We start from the raw sequence: 22,607 nt of genomic DNA on the forward strand, positions 1-22,607 counted from the left end.
AACCACTGTGGCCGAATGGCAAAAAAATAAAGCAGATCTGTGTGCGTACAACACCAGCTATGCCACATTTTAAAACACTTTTTATTTAAACCCGTGGGTCTCATTTAACACCCGGTGGTGCACAGAAAGCGACTGTGATGGGAGAGCCTCAATACAAAGCCGATATGATCATCCATTGCTGTTTTTATCAAGGACATTCAACAGTGGCAGCACTCCAAATGTTTTTTTTAATTGATCTCATGGTTCCAGAATTTTCATTTTTGGGGTCATTTGGCAGTTTAATTCTGATTCTAATACTGTTGTATCTTTTCTTGCACCCTGTGAAATGAGTAGTGCTTCTAAAGCAGAGTGCCCTGATGCAGACTCTTAATTCTGCATGATTGACATGTGTCATTACAAACATCATGCTTTTACTGGGTGTGGGTTACAGTGTAAGCTAGTAGAGTGCTACTGTATGTCGTTGTTCTGCTAGAGGAACTCATAATTATAATAAACTTTATTTTATATAGCGCCTTTAAAGGTGGCTTCTCAAAGCGCTTTACAGGATGACAACAACAATAAATAAGAAGAATACACAAGTTAAAACACAATTACAATATATAGAGGAGACCGTTGATGATGGTACTAAGAAAAGCAGAGGAGTGAAGAATGGAACCAGTTAAGTAAAGGCTTTTCTGAAGAAGAGGGTTTTGAATTTGGATTTGAAGGAGTTTAGAAAAGGTGACTCTCTGATATCCTTGGGGAGAGAGTTCCAGAGCTTGGGGGCATAAAAGGAGAAGGGCCTGTCACCCATACAATGTAGACGGGCCTGGGGGACAGTAAGGAGACCAGAATTAGAAGAGCAAAGGTTGCAAGGTGGGGAGTAGGGCGATAATAGTTCAGACAGGTACTGAGGTGCCAAGCCATGCAGAGCCTTATAGGTGAGCATGAGGATTTTAAAATCTACACAGAATTTGACCGGAAGCCAGTGCAAGGACTCCAGGATATGAGTAATGTGAACACTTGCACTAGACTTGGTCAGGATTCTGGCTGCTGAATTTTGGACATACTGCAGTTTGTTCAGAGTAGATTTAGATACCCCAGTGAGTAGAGCATTACAGTAGTCAATTCGAGAGAACACAAATGTGTTGATCAGCTTTTCAGCCACAGTTAATGATAGCATAGGGCATAGTCTAGCGATATTTCTAAGGTGAAAAAAAGATGTTTTAACAGTATACTGCACATGTGGGTCGAATGTTAAGCCAAAATCGAATATAACCCCAAGGTTTTTCAATTTAGATTGAAGGACAAGTACAGAACCATCTACAGATAGGGTTACAGGACTGGCTTTACGAAGTTGATGGGGGGTGCCAATAATCATGACTTCAGTCTTGTCGCAGTTAAAATGAAGGAAGTTTTCAGTTTCAGAAACTGTCAGTGTTTTAGAAAACGTGCCTCTCACAACCAAGTTCTCATTCTGATTAAACTGGCTTCAGATGTACTAACAGATGTACCCGCCTCCTCAAAACCTGTCTCGCTCCAAGACCCTTGTGTGCCAAATGGGCATCATTCCGCTGATGTGCATAGCTGTGATATGGCAGTATCCTGTCACCTACATCCTCACTCATAAAAACAGAGAAACAAATAGAGATTCTGACATCAGGCCTGCCTGCATTTCTTCCACTTACAACCCTCAGAAGTGAACTTCAACAATGTTTCTTCAATCCCTTCTGAAAGCATCACGGGTGGCTGTGTTTTATTCAAATCCAGGTGGGGAAAAGCAATTGAACCTAAAGGGCATCTCATGAAATGTATTATTAATCACAAGCACTTATTCTCAGCCTCGGATTGAGCTGACTGGTCACAAGAAATTGTCTTAATGACCCACTCAAAGGATGTTTGAGTTCAAATGACTCAAAATAATAAACAGGAAAGGATATCCTGTAACCTGCTGCTTTACTAAAAGGAGAAAATTTCTTGTTACAACCAGAGAACATTCAAACAACTAGTGTGCAAAGGAATAGCCTGCATTTAGTAACAATGGGAAGACTTCACAGTGGACAAATTCCTCACTTTTATACCCATAAATACCCATAAGAGTTCCAGCTATCACCGCTAATAAATTCTAACACATTTTTTTCTCATTAAGTAAGACTAGTTCGAACCTTCATCTCAGGTTCAGCATATCTCAATTATCTGTAATTATTCGTGATTTGTGACGCTGCTGAGAAAAGGGAAGGGCTTTTTCTTATTTTTACCGTACTAAGCCTGTTCAAAAACACTCAACGAAAATAGCAACAGCAGTCCTATAATCTTTACTTGCTGGAGTTCATGGCACAAAACCAGTCCCGACTAACCCTAGAAAGGAATGAACAGTTCAGTTTTATTCAACTAGATAAATTGCGTTGCAAAGAACCTTAAAAATGATTTTCACGGAATAAAGGTATGCTTTCTCTTGTTTGAAAATAGAAGCATTCTTTTCTATGTTATCAAATGTAGAGAATGTAATTCGGTAAGTTGGATGTCTTTGCTTTACATGTGCATGATGCTGACTTTAAACACTATAATTTTAATTCATCTCAAATGCTACTATTGCTTGTTTTCTTTACTGGATTAACAAAAACAGAATGTCGTTAAGCGGAAATAAGACCGCGCTTCAAACCTGATGCGAAGTCAAAGGTTCAAGGTTATTATCAACCATTTTTAGAAAGCAGCATCCATGTCCCAAACCCGACTTATCAGTTTAGCACTTTCGTTACTCCTCCTGCACAACCTCAACTTCACCAGATCGGGCCTGACGACTCGTTTGCAAAAACTTGTGCTCTTCTCCCGCTCTTCCTGTTGCCCATACCACGCTAGACATTGCAGCACAAACCGCAGGGCACAGCCTTACTAATGATATCCTTAGTCAGACTGGCCCTAATTCGCTTAATTGAAGGCTAAATAAAGCAATCACGTCAATCAAACCACCGCATATTCATCTGCAAAGCTTTATTTTGTGTTATAAAATGTCAGTTTGTGGATTACGTAATTGAGAAGCCTGCATTTATCATCTGAAAAGAAAAACCCAAGAAAAGAATGTCATTTTGTGGATTGATAATACAAATCAAGGCTTCATAAATACGTAATGTAACGTAAAATATGTCATTGTATTTTCAAGCGTGGGTCAATTGGGTAAGGCAATTAACATCCAAAAGGAATGAGGTCCAAGTTAACCCAAACGACTTTTTTTTTTACTGGTTTGGTCAATTCGTCAGATCACCTCATTGGTTGAAGATCTGCTACTTTACCAACTGCTGAAGACCAGCTCCAACTATTCATAGCAATTTTCCGTCCTTGAGGCATGGCGCTTGACGTTATGAAAATGTTCAGCGTTCCTTTCCAAGAAGGTCGATGTGTTTACTCTTTGATCCTACCTCTTGTAAATTCTTGCAAAGACAGAAGGGTGCAAAAATGTCGCATCTTCTGTAACCTGCGATTAACTGTTTAGTCTACCCTTCTGCAAGGAATGCTATCAGGACAAAAGCTTAAACTCGAAAAAATAATTTAGCATAATTACCAAGGGATGCGTATTCATGTTAGTCTACGTGCTTTGTTTTCGTACGTACTGTAGTTTTATATAATCTATGTTGTGTAATATATGTTTCAACAACCACATTTTTAATAGAACAGTAGTTTGGATCTATTATATAGCGGCAATAATTTAATGATAGTTACTGTCAAAAAGAAAGCTCTTACGCTTTTAACAATATAAATAATATTTTATAACTGTACTGTAATGATAATGCTAATTAACCGAGAACTCAAAGTACGTCTGACATCTAAGCTTGAACATAGTCAAATCAAACCTGCTGAGAAAGACATGGAGCTGTCACGCCCACTCCGTCATTTAAAAATATCAAACTGACTCAACAATCGTTATCGATTTTAAGAGCAGAAGAAAAACCGGGGATTTTGTCATTAAAACGCTTTAGCTATACTGTAGGTTAATGTGTATACAGTATTTTGACTTCAAATGCAGCAGAACGCACGACACACGACTGCAGTGTGTGATTACTAGTAACTACGCAATGTAGACAAAAGTCGTGTATTTTTTTTAAACTACGCATAGATCAAATAAAAGATGTACATTATATTCGAGCACACGGGTTTTTCTTCGTCTCGGTTATTTAATATGGTCAGACTAATCATACACTGTTATGCCTGTACCGTCGGGAAATCCAGATTGCTCTCTCGGAAGTACCTGCAGATGACCATTTGTAGAGATCATTTGGTAGACTGGTGCAAATGAACTTATCCAACTCTGTGGGACAGTCTTGCTCTGTCCTACCATGACTTTTTGCAAACAGTGTTACTGCACAACATCTCGCAATGCTTCTTTATAGCTGTCGAAGCAAAATCAGAGGCGGCATGCTTTTCTTTATAATGTTTTTTTTTATCATTTCTAGTTGTATTACGATGGAGATACATTGTATACATTGGAGATTCTATTGTATAAAAAGCACTGTAATGCTTCTGAGAAGGCACAAATCTGCAGAAAAGATTCTCGTCTGTAACCACCGCATTAGCTAGCTAATGCTAATGTTAGCTTTACACATCCGCCACCTTTCAATAACAGCAAAAATAAAACGCGTGTCAGAAGTATAACATTAATGGTATCAGAAAGAGCAGTTAATTTGTCTTCAGCTCAGTCTTTTTCCAGTTGTAGATTAAATTCATCCACAAATCATGTAGCCCCCTTGCACAATACCGTGAAACCGTTATCTCCACAATACAGCTTAACTAAAATAATGACAAAAAATACCTACCCATAGCTCTGTCCCCCAGCTCATGGTTTCAAGACGATCGTCTCTTTATAATCCACGGTTTCCAAGGGCTTTTCAATAGTTGAGTCAACAGTGAGTTTGATAATGTTTGAGGTCTTTATTCCGCCTATTGTATCTTCCTTAACTCACCTCCTCATTCTGTTTCTACAAAATGGCCAGGAACTGCTGCACAGGCTAGAGCACCATGCGGGCTCCCGCGCCGTCCAATGACAGCTGCGCGGGGACGCGCACAGAGGGGAAAGTCAAAATAACGTTGAAGCGACGAGGTGTGCTGCAGGAATCGGGGGGTACTCTAATGCTAATCGAAAGCTGATGCTACCCTGTGAGTGTTTTTGCGCGGGCAAAGGACTGAGGTGGTTTAAAAAATATTATTCTAATCACTTTAGTGATGGGTTCACTGATGCGGAGAAGCTTTTACAATGCAAGGTTTACTTCGGTTAAATGACCTTTTCCTGTTGTTGTATTCAAGCACGCCACTGTCTTGAGTACACATGTGGACGCGAGTGATGCTTGCACCACAGTCGAGAACGCGCGATTTGCCTGTGTCTCACACCTCTTATTTATCAGACACCAGAAGAGAGCACGCCGCAGAATTAAGACTTACACCGACCATGGAGACCCGTTGTTCTTTAGTTTTCTTCTTGAAACAAAAAAAACGGTCATATTTGAAAGATAAATACTTAATGCATATTTATATACAATACAGCACTCATTTCTCTAAAGGATCTACAACGTTTATGCACGTAGAGGCAGGGGAACATAAGAAGAGAAAATGCATTTCCCTTAAACAAAAATGACAGCTGCAATTGTGTTTTCATTTTGAATAAGTATCAAGTCACAAGTCTTGTATTAAGGAAAAAGTAATAGATTTATCTCATGAAAAGAGAAGAAAGAAAACACAACGTTTCGGCTGTGGAACCTTCTTCGGGTGACCGAGTCTTGTATTGAATCTTGTTTTTTATAAGCCTGTCTGATTCAAAGGGCCTTGCAAAATAAATTTAAAATCACGCTTTGAAAATAAGTGAGCGTTTAAAATAATTTCAATGATATACCAACGACTGTTGTAACTATTTTCGCTATTCGCTGATCAAAAGCGTGCTAAATACAGTATACATTAAAAACTGAAGCGTACCGTAGTCTTAAGCAGTCTTTGCGAGTGTGGAAGGCCGAACAGCGTCATCTATCGGCTTGAAGTTACACTGTGAGAAAATCCGTTGACAGATTTGGTCAAAGTATTTAGCTCATGCACAAATACGGTCATGCTAACGTTCTCTGTGTTGTTTCCATTTCTAAATACTTGTTGATGCAGTTGTTCGAGTCATGTGTGTTCTCTGGAACAAAACGAAGTACAGCAACTTGTTAGGTGTCAAATTTAAAGGTCAGGTCTTCTAGAATGTAATATTAATGCAGATTTGAAAGATTTATAAAAAGCCTACAATCCTACAATTCCAATATCATACATGTACGTTATTTAAATAGAACTATTTTAAGTAGTTATAAAAGTTAGAACTATTTTCAATTAGATGTTTTCCATATTAAGTACTAACATCAATCGTAATTATTCCCAGATCCATGTGTTAAATACAAATCACTGAGTTTCTGTGCTCCATACATGCTAAAGAAACACGTTATTCAAATGAGGTTTCTATGAAATCGGAATTAGTTATATTTTTTGCACTTTCGTTTTACCGGACCAGTCATGGTGTGCACAAGGTTTTTGTTTCTAGGGAACACTAATTACCGCCGAACATAGCGGAAGTAGTACAAGCAGCATGGAATGCATATGGGGAGGAAGGTTGTGTTGGTAAGTTCTTGTACTGTATATGCGGTAGTTTGAAGTAATCTGAACAGGACAGCTTTAAAATTAAACAAATTTTATCATACAGCAAAGGCGATAACTGTCATATTAAGTTACAGTTGATTTCATTTCGAAACTATTTGGCTTCGGTTACATGTGCTTACGCTGCAGTGTACAGGCACTGGAACATTTGATATTGCTAATTGTATTTTGGCAAACATCAATAAATGTTTAAGGTAGTTTACTATGCAAAGGCAACGTGATTGTCTCTCAGTTAAATTTGCCTTTTTAAAATACCACATGCATTACTAGTTACGTTTGTCTCTTGTATTTTTGAAGTGTATCAGAACGAGTGGTAAATTAAATATTTGCGCCAAGCAAATCTGGATAGATAATACCTTAATAACCCTGTGTGGGAGACTTCGTTTTGACTTGGAGCTACCTGGCAGCAGTCGCGGAAATCATGTCAGGAGTGAAGTTACAGGGTGTTGATAAGGTGGCTGTGACCAAGACCCGCGGACCTAACCCAGAGGAAAAGAAAAACAAACGTCGCCTCAAGGAAAAGAAGTCCAAAAGCAAGGTGGAAAATGGACACTTAAAGAAAAAAAAGAAGGGAGGAACTAATGTGAATTTCATACTGCCTCCCAAGAATTCTCAGCAGTTTTCATCTAACTGGAAAGCGCTGCAAGAGGTAGGAGAAATATTTCAGGATACTAGTTAAAGAAAAGTATTTAGTAATCAACTTTGATATTTTTGCAAAGTAATTTGGTTAGTTACATTTTGTTTTATGCCTGTATATCCCAGGGTGTTGTAAGTTAATTGCACCAAATGCAGTAATGAATGTGAGTGGACTTCAGTTGTTTGCCTGCTGTAACTACCTTCCAAGTGACCCTAGTACAAATTCCAAAATGTGGCATTTGAAAATGTTTTCAGCTGAATCTAAGACACCCTTATACTGGTAATTAGCACTTTCTTTTCGTAATTCCGGCATGTTGACTTGTACAAACTGGAATTGTATGCAAGCCTGTTCATATTTTCACTTAATAATATAGTACATGTGATACGAGCCTGCAGTTATTCTGCCTTTTTTCATTTGTTTTGTCCTATGAATTAGCTGCTTAATCAGAAGAAGGAGACAGAAAATCAACAGGCTGAATCTACTAGAGCACAACAGATTCCCAAGAAAGAGACAAAGAAGCCTAAGAAGCACCCTAAAGACCTTGCAGTTAAAGATCAAGGTAGCGGGGAATCCCAGGATCACCATGGGAAGCAAATTATAGACTGTCCCTTGCCTACCACCTCCAAGCTAAATGGGGATGCTGTCCCAACACCCCAGGAGAAAAGGAACAAAGTAAAGAGGAAAAAGGAGCTTGTACCCAAAGAGACAAATGAAAAGGGATGTAAAAAAAGAAAAATTGAGACGTCCACCGGGATCAAACCGAGAGAGTAAGTCAGGGGCTTTAAATAAGAGTGCCTTGATCTTGTGTCAAGCAGGTTCAGTTGGTTTAAAGTTTTGGAACATAAATATGTTTTAGTTTCCACATGAAGTACAGCCAGACAGTCTTGTCATGTCATGCCTTGGTTGGTTGGCAAGCTAATTATTACTAGCAAGTGCCTCCATTTTGCTTTGCAGGAGATGCTAGCTGAAAGTTGTCTACTATCTGTGAGCAGCTCTGACGATAAGAAGTCAAAGATTCTCTGTTGATGTCAAGGTTGTTTCTACATCATTGATTTTGGTGGCTTGAGAAATTTGCTATTTGATTGGCAGGGAGGATATCTGGTTTGATGATGTTGACCCAGATGACATAGAGGCTGCCATAGGAGCAGATGCGGCGGAGATAGTGAGGAAGAAGCTGGGAATAAAAAAGTCTGAACCCCAGACAGTTGACAGTGTACTGGTGAAAGATTGTGCATTTGAAGGGTAAGTTGACTAAACTTTCTTGTTTTTCTTTTAGTCTTACTTTGCTGACTGTAACTATTTTTGGGTGTTTGCCTTTTATGAAATGTAAATTCTAAATCATATAATAAGACCGTGATGCATAATCCTGAGGACTGAGATTGAAAGTTTGGTCCATCATCAGTTATACTGTATATATACAGTATATATTTGTAATGCATGAGTAGTTCTAAAGTCAAGAATGTATTGTAAATAGATTTAGTCTTTTGCAGAATATTTTTTTTTTGGTTACAATGAGAAAGTCTCTACTGAAAGTCAGTGATCAACTGTTTGTTTTGATAGGTTAACCAAAACCGTAGCCATGGACTGTGAGATGGTTGGGGTTGGAGAGGATGGCGAAGAGAGCATTGTAGCTCGAGTTTCCCTCGTGAACCAGTATGGCAAATGCATTTATGACAAGTATGTGAAGCCCACAGAGAGGGTGACTGACTACAGAACAGCTGTCAGTGGAATCAGACCCCAGGATATCAAGAATGGTGAGTATTGAATTGTTCAGATAAAAGTTGTAAAGAACTTCTTCATGTCCACAGAGTTAAGGGCCATTGAAATCTGGACAAGAAAGGGTACTTTAATATGCAAATTGAAAGTCTGCAGGATTCATTTATATTTTAACTTTTACTTTAAACCTGGACTACATTTCCCAACATTGTGCTTCACTTCCCATAGGAGAGGATGTGAAGGTCATACAGAAAGAGGTGTCTGATATTTTACGAGGAAGAATTTTAGTAGGCCATGCTGTGCACAATGATCTCAAGGTAAGGTGCTAATCTATCTTTTTAAAATTCAATTAAAACATTAAAAACCCTGGTGTGATGAGTGTATGAAATTGCTTATTTTAAAACAGAATATTATCATAATTCATACATTAGTATTGTTTCTATTGATTTGTGTAGGATATAGTTTAAAGAAAAATGTTGTGGTTTGCAAGAATATACATTTATGTATTGGTTTTGCAGATTTTGTTTATAGATCACCCAAGGAAGAAAATAAGGGACACTCAGAAATATAAACCTTTTAAACAAAGGTTAAAGGTAAGACATTTGAGAGACGTTTATATTCAAAAGATACTTATCCTCAAGATTTTAAGAACAGGATTTTTCAGTGTACTCTACCAAGAATTCTCAACTTCATTATTAAATAAAAAAAATTTCATGCAAAACTGCAATGTCAAAAATACATGTTGGTGTATTAATAGGTATTTTGCTCCCATTAATAAGTGTATAGCTTCTAGAATTTAAATGATGAAAACTAAATATATTCCATTTATGCTGAGACATGCGTCTGCAATTATCAAATGAGTCATAAAAATGTCATGTTTTCTTCTTTAATATCTAAACAGTGCAGTCGCCCCTCCCTCAGACATCTCTGCGAGAAGATTCTTAATGTAAAAGTCCAACAAGGTGAACATTCTTCGGTAAGGAACATTTGTATACCTTTCAGGCCCAATTGAATCTTTCTGTATTGGGGTAGTATTAATGGACATTTTAACTTTCTTTCTGAGCACCCTGAGCCACCCTTTCAAATGATAATAAATTGGTATGCGGCAGTACTAACAAATAGTAGTGTTCTTGCGTTACTTTCCAAATAATTTAGAAACACTATACCTGCAAGTGTGGTAATCCTATGACTATTTTTACAGTGTAACATCTCAGTGTTGCTTGCTACAGTGGTGATACCCTTCTAGCCTGTAACTTTCACAGTAGATTCAGTGGCATCTGTTGCCAATCAGCTTCTCAGCTCTCTTTTCTAATGGAATATTCAATACAAAACAATGTATAGCACTCTGCATGTTGTACTCACTCATTGGTGTCTGATTGTTAACTGTAGTGTTCTCTGCTCACTGCAGGTTCAAGATGCTCAAGCTGCAATGAGGCTTTACACTTTAGTAAAAAAGCAATGGGAAGCAGAGATCAAATCCAAGTACAAAACCAAAGACGCAGTCCAGAATGAGGACAAAGGCAAACCAAAGGCTGGAACAAATCAGAATAAATTTCACCCTGATGGCCTTTGAGCCAACCTCAAAATTGTGCACTATTGCTGGTCCAAAGTTCTGTGTACAATAAAGAAGACCTGTGTCTAGTTTTTCATTAAGGAGAAAGGGAGTCTTTTGCAAGAGCTTGTCAGAAACCACATAAAGAAGAGAGTGTACATCTTTTTAAGAACATTTGTCTTCAGGCAAGCTCCTAAACTACATATGAGACAAAAGTAACTGAAAGTGGGATTTGTCTTTGTAAATCTTGAGACCATGACCGCTGAACTGCTCATCCATTTTACGTGATTTTCTGTGTTTTGGGAGAAGCATTGTGTATTTCCTCCAGAAGCTTTTTCAACACCAGAAACATTTATGAGATAGATAGACTTGTATCTACAAAAGGTTATCCAATGTGCACTTTCATTTGTGCAGCACATGTATGTGAAAATGTCTTTCAGACAAAATGTTACATTGCTTTCTACGTATGTTTTTGCAATCGCAGTTTTGCTCTAACATGCATTTAATTAAATTGTAGCCATGTATTGTACACATTTAATGTGCAGTTCACACCACTTCATAGTCTTTAATTGGCATTTGTGTATATTGAGTTATTAACATGATTGTTCATTTCCTGTATTCCTGTTCTGTTAGAGCTAAAGGGGTGACTATTTTTTATTTACATGTAAAATGGGTACAGTTTTTCACAGTTATTTAAAAGATATACAGCTAATTGGTCCTGTTTGTGGTTCAGTAGAATTTAAAATTTTCTGATTATGCTAAACATTTTTCTGAAAATGAAGAAAGTTTTGATAGTTTTCAAGCAATTCATTAGAATGAGTTTAATAAGACATTTCACATTGTAGGCTATATACTCAATGACTTCAGCTTTTTCTACCTTAATTACTTAAGTGATCTGATTTATTGGCTGAGATGTCAAAAGCTTTTGTAGTTTCCCATCTCTGCCTTAATGACAACCAGAAGAAAACTCTTGCAGAGATGACTGTGGAAATATATTTAGATTTTATTTCTGCCAGATGCAGATCCACCTCAGTTGTGCATTTTTGAAAGAGCAGATTGTGCAAGTAACAGTATCTCCTGTAAGGAAAATTGAATTCAGTTTAAATCATGAAGTTTAACACAGGACTAGTGCTCTTTTCTACAAACCATTTTTAAGTTTTATTTAGATCCTCATTGAATGTTTTCATTTTAAAAAATGAAACTGCCAAAATGCCTAAAGCTCAATGATTTGTGATTGACAAAAATGTTTTTAAATTATCTTTATCAAAGTCGGGTATTAAAATTACTTATCAAAGAGGCTTTCTACATGCAGTAAAAATGTAATGCTTATTGAGTGATGTTTAGTGAGTTTATTTGATAACTGATACATTTCTGACTTGTCATCTGTGTTTTCTGTATGTGGAGACGGTTAATTTGTGTTGGTTGACTTCAGCAATATTGCCATTCAAACAGTTGTGTTCATTACAGTTTATGTAATGGGAAATTGTTTTATACCTAGGTTTATCTTTAAAGCAAAAACTGCAAACTCACCTTATTTGATGCAAACTTAATTTGAATCTTCTGAAGCTCCTCTTTCACATTCTCAGAAACAAACTCTGGTATCACATCATCTAAAAAATATTTTTAAATAATGGTATTGTTATTAAAAGGTAACATTTTCCACAATGTTTTGAATATTTTGAGACAGTTCCATAAGTGAAAATAAAGGTATCAATTATTCTTTGTTCACACTCACACATTCTTTTTTTACACTCTTGGATCAATAATAGTCACATCAGCATCAAAAAGGCAACACTTTTGTTGGCAACACTGTGTTTTTAAAATAAGTCAGAGCTCACCATACTGAACCATCTCATTGAGTAGACTGCATATGTTTTCCATCACCTCTGGATCGTCATGGTGATAAAGGCAGATCTCTTTTAGCAGCTGTACTCCACTTCCTCCACTAGGGGCCAGTAGCACTCTGAAGGCTGCCAACTCTTAAGAGAACATGCAAAGTGCACTGTGAAGAAATCTACATTTCAGAAAATGAGATGTTGCTTGTTTTTGTCCCTCCATATCCCTGGAAAATAAGGGAGTTTGTCCTAACAGCAGATGATATTGAGTCACTGAAATACTGTTTTAGCAAGTGATCCATTATCTAAAAAACATTCAGTTATCAAAATGAGAAAAAGTTGGAGACAGTGTCTTAAACATTCATATTGTCATGGGACTGTATATTACTATTTTGAGTTTATATGAGCCTACCACAAGATCATTGGATCACCATAACAAACTGTTATGCAGGATCATTGCACTATGTTGAACAACAAATAGGTTACAGTAATGTTCACACCAAAGAACTGAACTGCTTTCTAAGATGTTAGGTCAATGATACTAGTACAAAAGTGAAGAAAAAGTTTTTGCTTCATGCAACATACCTGAACTGCTCACCAGGCTGGCCAGAGCTAAGCTGGCATACTTTATTACCCCCTGTCTTTTGGTGTGGGTCCTGAGGGCATGCATCAGGGTAAGAGCAGTGTCCTCACATTCCTTTTCTCTTAAACTACCTTTCAAAAGAAAGAGTGCATACTAATAGGTAGGGATGAGCTGTAAAGCCAATGTGTACCGCATTATACAGTACAATCTCATGCTGGTTAGTCTGCCACACCTCTGAGTGTTAGGGACCAAAGAGCCGCGCACACAGATTCCATCAGCTCCCAGTCATCCAGGTGAGTTTCTCCCACAGTGATAACGGCTTCAAGGGCTCCTGCTGTTGACACTTTTCCTGAAGTATGCTCTGGAAAGGGTCAGGGACAGCAGGTAAACAAAACATGCATTTATCCATTCATTTTCTAATTCGCTTTGGAACGTGCAATCAAATCTAAATGATACATTTGCACCCAAAAGAAATGAAAAACTTGAAGTGACTGATGAAATCACAATCTGTGATTTTCTTACACATTTCTTGCCCACGAATATCTGGACAACTGATAAAAGCTACAGTATATTTAAGAATATAATTTCTGTTTAACAGATATCCTTTTTTTAAAATGAAAAGATTTTTAGTGCAGCCTTCTTTATAGTAACTATATTGCACTGTAAACACTTTTAAATTCCCAACTTTTCCAAAGAATTAAGCGATAAGGTTTAAGATTTAGAATGCTGACAATTTAACCACCTTTTAATGAAGATAATGACATTTCTCTTACTGTTCACCAGTAAACCCCAGAGGGCACTACAACAGGACAAGCACACATCTCTGTTTTCAGGGAACATCTTTAATGCCCTCACAATGTCCTGAATACCCCCAGTTCCTCCAATCTTTTCTGCTGATGTCTCTGCGGAGAAATAAAACCCCTTTTACAAAGGATTCGACAATATTGACCACATAATGCAGTGTGGCTCATGTTGTTTTTTTAAACAAGATGTTTGTAAGGATACAAGAATTTTTCTAATTTGATTTTTTGTGAACAGGAATATAAAAGTTTGCAGATCGTACAGGTTTAAACTCAGCATTTGGATTTAAGACTCCAGGTAATTATAGGCTCACATATTGGACAGACTAAGGAGCTTTTTCACACTAATATGCACATTCTACATGTTGTACACACCTTGGGTGATGTTTGTATCACCTTTTACCTCCAAATTAGGTTTACACCCAGTGAATTTTAAAATTAAAAGTCATTATAGCCTATTTTGAAGAACTTCTTTTGGTTGTATAAGAAGTGATTTGATCTTTCTTGTTTTAATATGTTCATTTTTAACAATTTAAAAAAATAAAAAATACCCATACCCAATTTTATCCTAAGACATTTTTATTCTGAAATATGTTTTTCTCAGCACGCATATGGATGCTCACCATTCCTTGAGAGAATAAGGACAATCTGAAAGGCTGTAGAGATCAGCTCCTCATTGGTGGAATGGGCACGGATGGCCTGAATCACAGAACTGGTCACCTCTTCAGTGTACAGGCATGGCTCCTCCAGACTGTGCTCCAGACCTTCAGGCAGAGAACATGGCAATTACAGTGCAACTGTTGAGAGCCACAGGACCCAACTTAAGTGTCTGGTGTCCACAAAAAACCTAGAAGTGTCCTTTCATGAACAAATTAGTGAAGATACACAGAGAGGGTGACAGAATTTTTAAAAACCGCAACTAACATCGGCACTTCTGCAGGCAGAGAAAAATGTATCCTAACACCATCAATTAAAGAAAACACATATGTGATTTTGCATTTTTTATTCTTTTGAAAATTACAAATTGGAGACTGATGTAAAATCTGCTCATAGAATATGGTTAAACAAAAAGTGGAGTGAAACTTTCTTCACTTTGCATTGAGTTTCAAAGGTTTCTTTTCTACCTGTGATTAACAGCTGGAACAAAACCCGGCAGCCCCTGTTCTGCACCTCCACACTGTCCAGGTAGCTCCCCATGGCCGATACAACACCCTGCAGGGCCTGTGGGATTCTGGAAAACACTGACACACACACACATCAGTCTGCAATGTGGACAGTTAGCAGAGGCATTCTAAACACTGACATTTAAATTAAAAATCAACTAATTTAACACTACTATATGAAGAAACTACCTTAATTTTGTTATTAGCTCGAGTAATAAGGATCTATCAATACAATTATGCTCTATTAATATCGTTACAATATGCATTAATTATGTATATAGCTAGATACTAGAACAGAATATAATAAAGTCGAAGTTAATATTTTAAATAGCATGGCTTTGCAAAATGAAGTATAAAGTATAGACCTTAATTGCTTTTGAAAGCATGGAACAAGACATTTAAAAGTTTCCTTTGGTTAAACCATCTCTGGCACTGTCACTTGTTGTTTCTGGTCTTGCTAGGGGGGGGTAACAAGCTTATCCATTTAAAATGTGAAAGCTTTCAGTATGTTGGCTTTTCAGCTTTTTTCTATATTAAATTATTGACAACTGTTGGGCGATCGTTTCAGAATGAGCCAAAGATGTCTGTCTTTATTGTATACAGAATGAGGAAGTCTGCTGAAAAGAGAGATCCTGTTCTAAGATAAAGAGTGAGAATAACAAAGATGGATCAAATGATGACAGAAACCTTCAAGTAAGAACACAAGGATTAAAAGTGGAAGACACTGTATGCTTTGTGTAACCCTCTTTCAGATTCATTTTGAAGCTTTACCAGAAACAGGAAAGATTTTTAGACATTTTCAGATTTAGAGTTTTTGTCTGACAATTGACAGGTACGCACGGTCTCTCTGCACTGACAGGTATTCCAATCCTGAAAGCTGTCCCTCTTCCACATCCCTGAAATTCTGCATAAATTCTGGATAGAAAATACAAAGAAACTGTTATTGTAAATATAGTCTATAAAAGGTGTTTAGCAGGATATGTTGCAATGTTTTGAGAAGGCAATCAAAAGGACAAAACTGGCACATTTATTGTGAAAGCAGTACTTTGCAACTCTAATCAGTAATTCCGTTAATTCTGATATTTAAAAAACCCAAAAGAAAGATGGAAGTGTGTTTTAAAAAATTCTCATTACAGGATATTTAAGATATAGCATTTGGTCTTTGTGAACCTTTATGCATAGAGAACTTACACCCTTTTGCTTCATTTACACACATTTTGTGGAATGAGGATGTTTATACCTAGAACTCTCTCAATTCCCTCTTCACTGGGTGCTCCTGTCAGGCCTGGGGGTAATCTCTTTTTTAGCCCGGACAGAGGGGAACCACACTGCACCAGACACTCCTTTACAAAAGGAGTTCTCGTGAGCTCCCTGTACAAGAGCAACACAACAAAATCATTTTCAGTTTCTTTTTGCGGCGCTGAGTGTTCAGCACCTGACCTGGAGCGCTTTCTCTCAGCTTCCATAGGTACTGCCTCTGAGAATGAAGTAAACGCCCTATTAGGAGAATGTTTAGACACAAAAATGAAAAGGTTTCAAAATGTACATAATATTTTCAAGAAGTAAACATTTAGATGACCATTGCTATTTTTATATATTGCATCAAAACTAGGTGATGTAACTCAATTTAACTCATGTGTTTCATCTTTGATTAAATGTGGTTTAAAGACATTTGGGCCAAGCCACAATAAAATTGAAATTATGTACATGTAATGTTTTATGTGTAAGACCTTACAGTCTTTTTGTGCCTTATGATGCCTGCAGGCTGTAAGAAAGAAATAATACAATACAACATGCATTGGAAAAGGTTATATTAGAGAAACAGCTAGTCATCATAACCCTACTTGTGCATCTCATTAACTAAACACTTGACATTTCAGAATCACACTCAGGAAGTGTCATTGAAATGTTGTTTCAGAAACAAAATTGTTGCTCTTTCCTAAATATGTCTGCTCACCACACAGTGGCCCTAGTCTCTGGGTTCCTTTCTAACATCCTCCTGAGAGAATAGGACAGGTCCGGAAAGGTGATGATGTCTAGTGGACTCGAATCCTGCCTGGTCTGCCGGAGCAGGGACAGAGATTCCTCTGCCTGAAGACAGGAAGGAGTCAACAGTAGATCACAAAGCAAACAAAAATGAAAGGGCAGCTTCCTCTCTGTGGTGCTGCTGACTAAGAAACAGAAAAGCAAATGGAAATCAAGCTAAAAGAACTGCAGTTTTTAACTAGGGAAGTATAACATGACAGGAAACAACAGTTTTTCACAATTACATTTGTGTTGGATACTTAGAAGGAAATGCAAACTTTTATTAAATTAATGTATTGTGGTGCAAGCTTATTGGGGTGGATTCTCAACAGATGTGACAGTATTTCTGATAGAAATGAATCATGCTGAGTCCAGTTCTTCTGGGCTCTAGGCTCCCTGTTCTCTGCAGAGGTAAGTTTCAACAGTTAAAACTAGATTAAATTCAAGCACTTTTTTCATCCATCAATCTCCTTTCATTAAAATTGCACTGGTATTGTGTGTATACAAACAGTTATAACATTAAATTGAAGGGAATAATCTTGATCTACGTTAAAGGTGGGGAGGGCACTGAACACATACATCCAGCAAGTGACAAGACAGCATTTCCAGCACGATGCATCCCAGGGACCAGACATCAGACTTCTCACTCCACAATCGCTGTGCTAATGTTTCTGGTGCCATCCAAGACTTTCCATCTATTAGCAGAAGGAATCCAAATGTGAAGTCTTTTGATGGCTGTTTTATTATTACACAACTTCATTTTGAAAATGCCCAAGTAATTTATCTGTCAGATATATGGAATATCACATACTTTCCTTGATTCTTTTCTCCAGCTTCAGTTCATCTCCAGTCACAGTTGGAATACCAAAATCAAAGAGCATGAAGGTCAAGTCCTTTGTCATCAGGATGTTAGAAGGCTTGAGGTTTCTTCAAATGGAGGATCATGGATTTAAGTTTGTATATACTCTTTTAGTGTGTGTTCTGATTTCTTTCAAATCATTTACTAAATACAGCTGTGATCTTAAAAGGAAATGTTTCCATAACTGAGACTTGGTTTACATTTTCCAAACCACATCTGTAGTGAAGAGATTTTTTAAATTGTATTTGTTTGTAAAAAACACATAATGTTTTTATAAAAACTTTCTATGACCACAGTCTTCACAGCTCCACTTGTACGTTTACTAAATTGAAATATTAAGGTGTCCATGACTATCAAATGACAAACTCAACTTTCTCATTTAAAAATAAAAAAATGGAGAGTGAAGAATTTTTGCTGTAGATAATTCAGTGCTGTCCAATGTCTTAAGAAAACAAAAAAAAAACTAATACTATACAGCCTATGAAGCTGAATACTACTAAAGGTCATTTAAGAGTCCAGTAAACACAGGCCATATTTTAGTTTACAGAAATGGATGAACACACTATGGGAACCAACAGCTGGCAAAAATATCTTTAGAACAACATTTACTATATACTGTATATACTCATCACTGAAGGCAGTGTTGTGGTAATTTTGAATTTATTCAGGCCACAAGTGAAAAGGCTGCCTAGTGATGAAACTCCAAATATGTGTCCAGCTTAAACACACCCAACTATGCCACTACCAACCTGTGAATGATGTTCTGTTTGTGCAGATAGGCTAAAGCATCTACCGTGTGCCCCAACATCCTCCTGATCACCTGCAGAAAATAAAATGAATTTCACTGACAGTGAAACACACACAAAGAGACTGCAAAGGTATGAAGACAATCTCCAAGATGCTAGGGATGCAGGCAGCCTTTAGGATTTACAAGGCACAAAACTTTGCTACGTTGTGAGGTCCTTTGACATTAGTAAGCACTTACAGTACATAATTATTTTTCAACAATGTTTGATTTCATAGCTATGTATAAAAAGTCAGGGAAGCCAAAACAGGTGTTACCAACTACTTCTGTACAGATTTTATGCTGGTGTTCTTAGAATGACCTTTTCCTTGAACATCTCTCCTTTATCCCTTTGGATTCTGATAGCTGAAGACAAACTCCTCAAGTACGAGCATTCCATGACCAGACACAGCATCACGGAGGAAATCTGAAAACAATTGGAAAAGCATTCAGTAGCACCACGTGTGCACCAACATCTGAAGTATTTTCTTCATTCTGTTTCTCTGTGAAGGAAAATCCTGCTTGTGCCCAATTAAGAGAGTGGTGGTAGCTACGTCACGGACCCAGGCTGAATGTGGGAAGCACTCCTCACATTTTACCTAATATATTAATGATCATTTCCAAATCCGGAAACCTGAGTCTCTTTATTTAATTCTCTTTGGGACGTGTTGGGACTTAAAAGTCCTGGCAGTAAATGAAGTCCACATACTCTGAATTTGGTCTTAAATGAGGAGGATGGGATGGTTTTTAGTGAAATATGAATAAACTGCAGAACAGATGCCATCACTGACCAGAAATTGTCTCCCAAAAAGTCAGATGTGAATAATAGCTTACAATATACAAGCACTTCTTACTTTTCATACACCAAAACAAACATTCAGGCTGTACAGAGTTAAATAAAGCAACTAAAGCGGTTCTTACCTTTCTGTCCCAGGTTATGAAAAGTTCTTTGTATCTGATGACATTGGAATGCTGCAGCTCCAGAAGCCACAGAGCCTGAAAAATCACAAACCAAAATAAGGGAGAAGTGTTCATATCCAAAACAACATTAATGAAGTAATCTGACCTGTTCAAATTATGCTTAGAAAAGAGGTCTACTGCTTTGTCTTTCAGTGATTTCAATCCAAAATGTTTTGAATATTTATTAATAGTATTATAAACAAACTTACTTAAACTTAGGACACTTATCAAACCAAATTTATTTAAACTTAGAGGTTTATCAATGCATTATCTCAGATTATCTCAGTTTACATACAGTTAAATTGACTGAGAGGACATGACTCCCCCTGAATGGTATCTAGTTCATCACAGGGTGACCCCCAACAATCCTGGGGACTGAAGATTGATTGCAGTTAAATAAATGTGTTTGGCCTTCATCTTCAGTGGTTCAGCTCAACATGGGAATTGGGAAACATCTGTCCTACAACTAAAGGATTGCTGGTTTGAAATCTCAGCTCGTGAGTGTGGTTGAGGTTGCGCTAGTAGTGCAGCATCAGCTAGCTTCAGGCTGGGTGTACTTCATGCAAAATACAATAAAAGCAGTAAAAAACCACAGACATCCACATGTTACATCACCACTGTTAGTAACAGTGAAACTCAGAGTTTTGCATCACTTCATTATTGCACATCAGTGGCTTAAGTCAGGCCATGGGTTTGTTTCAGTGGCGCCTCAAAACAAAGAAATGTTACCGAAGTTCTGATTTTACTCACTGACCTCCTTTAGTGCTCGGTTTGCTCGCTCCTCATCAAGACACTCAACCTGGAAAGACAGGTCACAACAGAATTATTAATTTAGAAATTAGATTCCCTATGCACCCCCCCTTCTTCTCTCTAAATTAGGCAATTAGGTATTAATTATTAATAATTAGATAATTAGGCATGTCAACTACAACTGGTTCTAAATGAAATACAGTACTGTTAATGTCATCATACATCTTTCCAGTTCTGTGTGTAAGCAATGAAGATGAATGTAATAAAGATACATACAAGCATCTCTTTAGAAACTGGAAAAAAATATTCGGGTGTCACTAATGTGATTTTTTAATTTAGTTGGCTTGGTTGGTGTTATGCCCTTGGCTAATACAGAGCCTTAGCTGATGTGCAGTGTTGTTGGGAAGCGCATACCCTCTTCAAGGTGAAATCTTGCTCGCTCCTTCTGTCGCGCACAAACTGCACAGCTCCGTAAGACCCCGGCTCCATTACATTTAAAATCTATTCAGTTTTCGTGGGTGAAAAAAGACAAAGGCACTATTAAATTCAAGATTAGTGAATTAGGTTACGGAAAGCGAGTTCCACATCTTTTAAGTAACAGTCTCAGTAAGTCAAAAATTACTAAGAAGAATAAAAAGCATCTAATCAAGATTTGGTAAGTACTTTTCTAATTGCTCAATTAACTGCAATTTCCCTCACGGGATCAATAAAGTATCTATCTATCTAATTAGACTTGTGATGTCCAACGATAAAAAAAAATCATCATACGTTATCAGATACAAATTATAACAGTGCTTCAGTGCTTTGTTGATCTTTTCAGAGGCTGTCTGTAGCTTCGTAATATTACTTTTCTGTATTTTCAGAAATGTCGGCGGTTACAATGAGTAGGAAGCCTTCGCCTGTATTAATCCATAGGTCGACGCGAACTGCGGTTACGTTACGTAGTTCTTCATAAAGCTGAAAATGAGAATTTTACCACGTATTTCTCCATGTTGCAGTATTACAGTACTTGTTAAGTGCACAGAAATCTGGCACTGTTGTGTTTCTATCATTGCCTGGAAACCAAAGGAAAGCTGCAGGTCTCAAAGATTACCTTTTGCGCATGCTCCGTGCATCCGTACAAATAACTACAACAGGCATTGTTTCTCTCCCGCTGCACTTAAATTTATATTACAATACAAATGTTGTCCAAGACTAAATAAGTTAAATAATTGTTGAAATAATGTATTAATGTAATTTATATAATTTATTAATACATTTTACAACTGTTCATTATCTTGGAAAATGCGGATAAAATTAAATAATTGTATTGCAATTGTATTGTAGAAATTTGTATTGTGTAATTGCTTTTTAAGCAACCTTAAATTTTCCATGCATTTACCTACCATTGAGATTTTGGAGGAAAAACATTTTTTTTGTGATGGTAGGGACTTAGTAACACAAATGCAAATGTAAATCAGTCTTTTCATTACAATTAACCTAATCACTTGCTGCATGTCAGTTTACGGCTTTTTAAGGAGAAATTACCAGTGAGATGAGAGTTAATAGCAGTTTTCAGAGGTTGACAACATATGGAGCGGCTAGTGAAGTCGTACTCTGGTCCTAAATATGAATATGAAGGAAAAACGTTTTTCATGCTCTACATCAGTGTTAAACTGTGTGCTTAAAAGGCTCACTTTTCTTTAACACAAGCGCTCAATCATCCACCCACCTATGAACATACTGTATAAATGGAATGTTGCATGAGCTTGTTTCGGTGAGTAACATACCTTCACACGCAATGCGCGCATTTTAGTCGTAATTATTTCCCTCCTGTCAAATAAACTTAAGTATTTAAAAACAAAAAACCTGAAGTTCAAGCCCTATCAAACATTTAAGACAGATGGAAAAACCGAAGCTGTGAATCCTGAAAACCGATATAACTATTACTCAACACGTACTGAAATAGAAAAGTGAGTTTTTATGATGATGACTAATCATCTCAGGACATTTTGGATAAAAGTCCCTTTTAAGCAATGTAGAAAGAAATGTAACCACAGTCCAGTAACCTCCTTTGCTAGGTAAACTATATTTTAATTGTCTAAACCTTGTATATGTCAAAGAGAGAAAAAGATGGGTATGGGACAACAGGTGTCAGTGACTATGTTGTCTTTAAGTTTGCACTGAATGCCCAGTATCTCCCTAAGGGTTGATGTGTTTCTCACCTTGTTTTTTGAGCTGCCTAACAGTGATCAAAGGTTCTCCTAGCTTAGACAGTCATTAATAACCACACAGTTCAGAGGTGATGTGGGCTTGTGA

General features: G+C 37.2%; 3 protein-coding genes across 3 annotated transcripts in view; 1 reads left to right on the plus strand and 2 right to left on the minus strand.

Annotated features, from left to right (window-relative positions):
• LOC148816163 (formin-binding protein 1-like) overlaps positions 1 to 4,934 on the minus strand; it is a 105,309-nt gene extending 100,375 nt beyond the window's left edge. The window contains exon 1 of the mRNA XM_088940381.1: positions 4,788 to 4,934. Within this exon, the coding sequence (XP_088796507.1) occupies positions 4,788 to 4,811 (24 nt within the window). The 5' untranslated portion in view covers positions 4,812 to 4,934. The remainder of the gene's footprint in view (positions 1 to 4,787) is intronic.
• Positions 4,935 to 6,492: 1,558 nt separating this feature from the next.
• rexo4 (RNA exonuclease 4) lies at positions 6,493 to 12,279 on the plus strand. Its single transcript, XM_088940388.1, has 9 exons — positions 6,493 to 6,609; positions 6,943 to 7,294; positions 7,718 to 8,049; positions 8,372 to 8,524; positions 8,843 to 9,036; positions 9,227 to 9,315; positions 9,517 to 9,591; positions 9,900 to 9,974; positions 10,407 to 12,279. Exons 2-9 carry the CDS (start codon positions 7,067 to 7,069, stop codon positions 10,569 to 10,571), a joined length of 1,311 nt encoding a protein of 436 aa, XP_088796514.1. The 5' UTR covers positions 6,493 to 6,609; positions 6,943 to 7,066; the 3' UTR covers positions 10,572 to 12,279.
• On the minus strand, positions 11,343 to 21,409 carry LOC148816165 (serine/threonine kinase-like domain-containing protein STKLD1). Its single transcript, XM_088940389.1, has 19 exons — positions 21,286 to 21,409; positions 20,724 to 20,810; positions 20,314 to 20,358; positions 19,521 to 19,595; positions 18,922 to 19,026; positions 18,565 to 18,635; positions 17,768 to 17,883; positions 17,536 to 17,651; positions 16,889 to 17,022; positions 16,172 to 16,302; positions 15,772 to 15,846; positions 14,893 to 15,009; positions 14,392 to 14,532; positions 13,742 to 13,870; positions 13,201 to 13,329; positions 12,971 to 13,099; positions 12,389 to 12,529; positions 12,081 to 12,160; positions 11,343 to 11,627 (listed from the first exon to the last, which is right to left on the minus strand). The coding sequence occupies exons 1-19, from the start codon at positions 21,298 to 21,300 to the stop codon at positions 11,580 to 11,582; spliced, it is 1,884 nt and encodes a 627-aa protein (XP_088796515.1). The 5' UTR covers positions 21,301 to 21,409; the 3' UTR covers positions 11,343 to 11,579.
• Between the last annotated feature and the right edge of the window lie 1,198 nt (positions 21,410 to 22,607).

This window comes from Atractosteus spatula, chromosome 23, assembly GCF_055471065.1.
Source record: "Atractosteus spatula isolate fAtrSpa1 chromosome 23, fAtrSpa1.hap1, whole genome shotgun sequence".
Lineage (NCBI taxonomy): Eukaryota > Metazoa > Chordata > Actinopteri > Semionotiformes > Lepisosteidae > Atractosteus > Atractosteus spatula.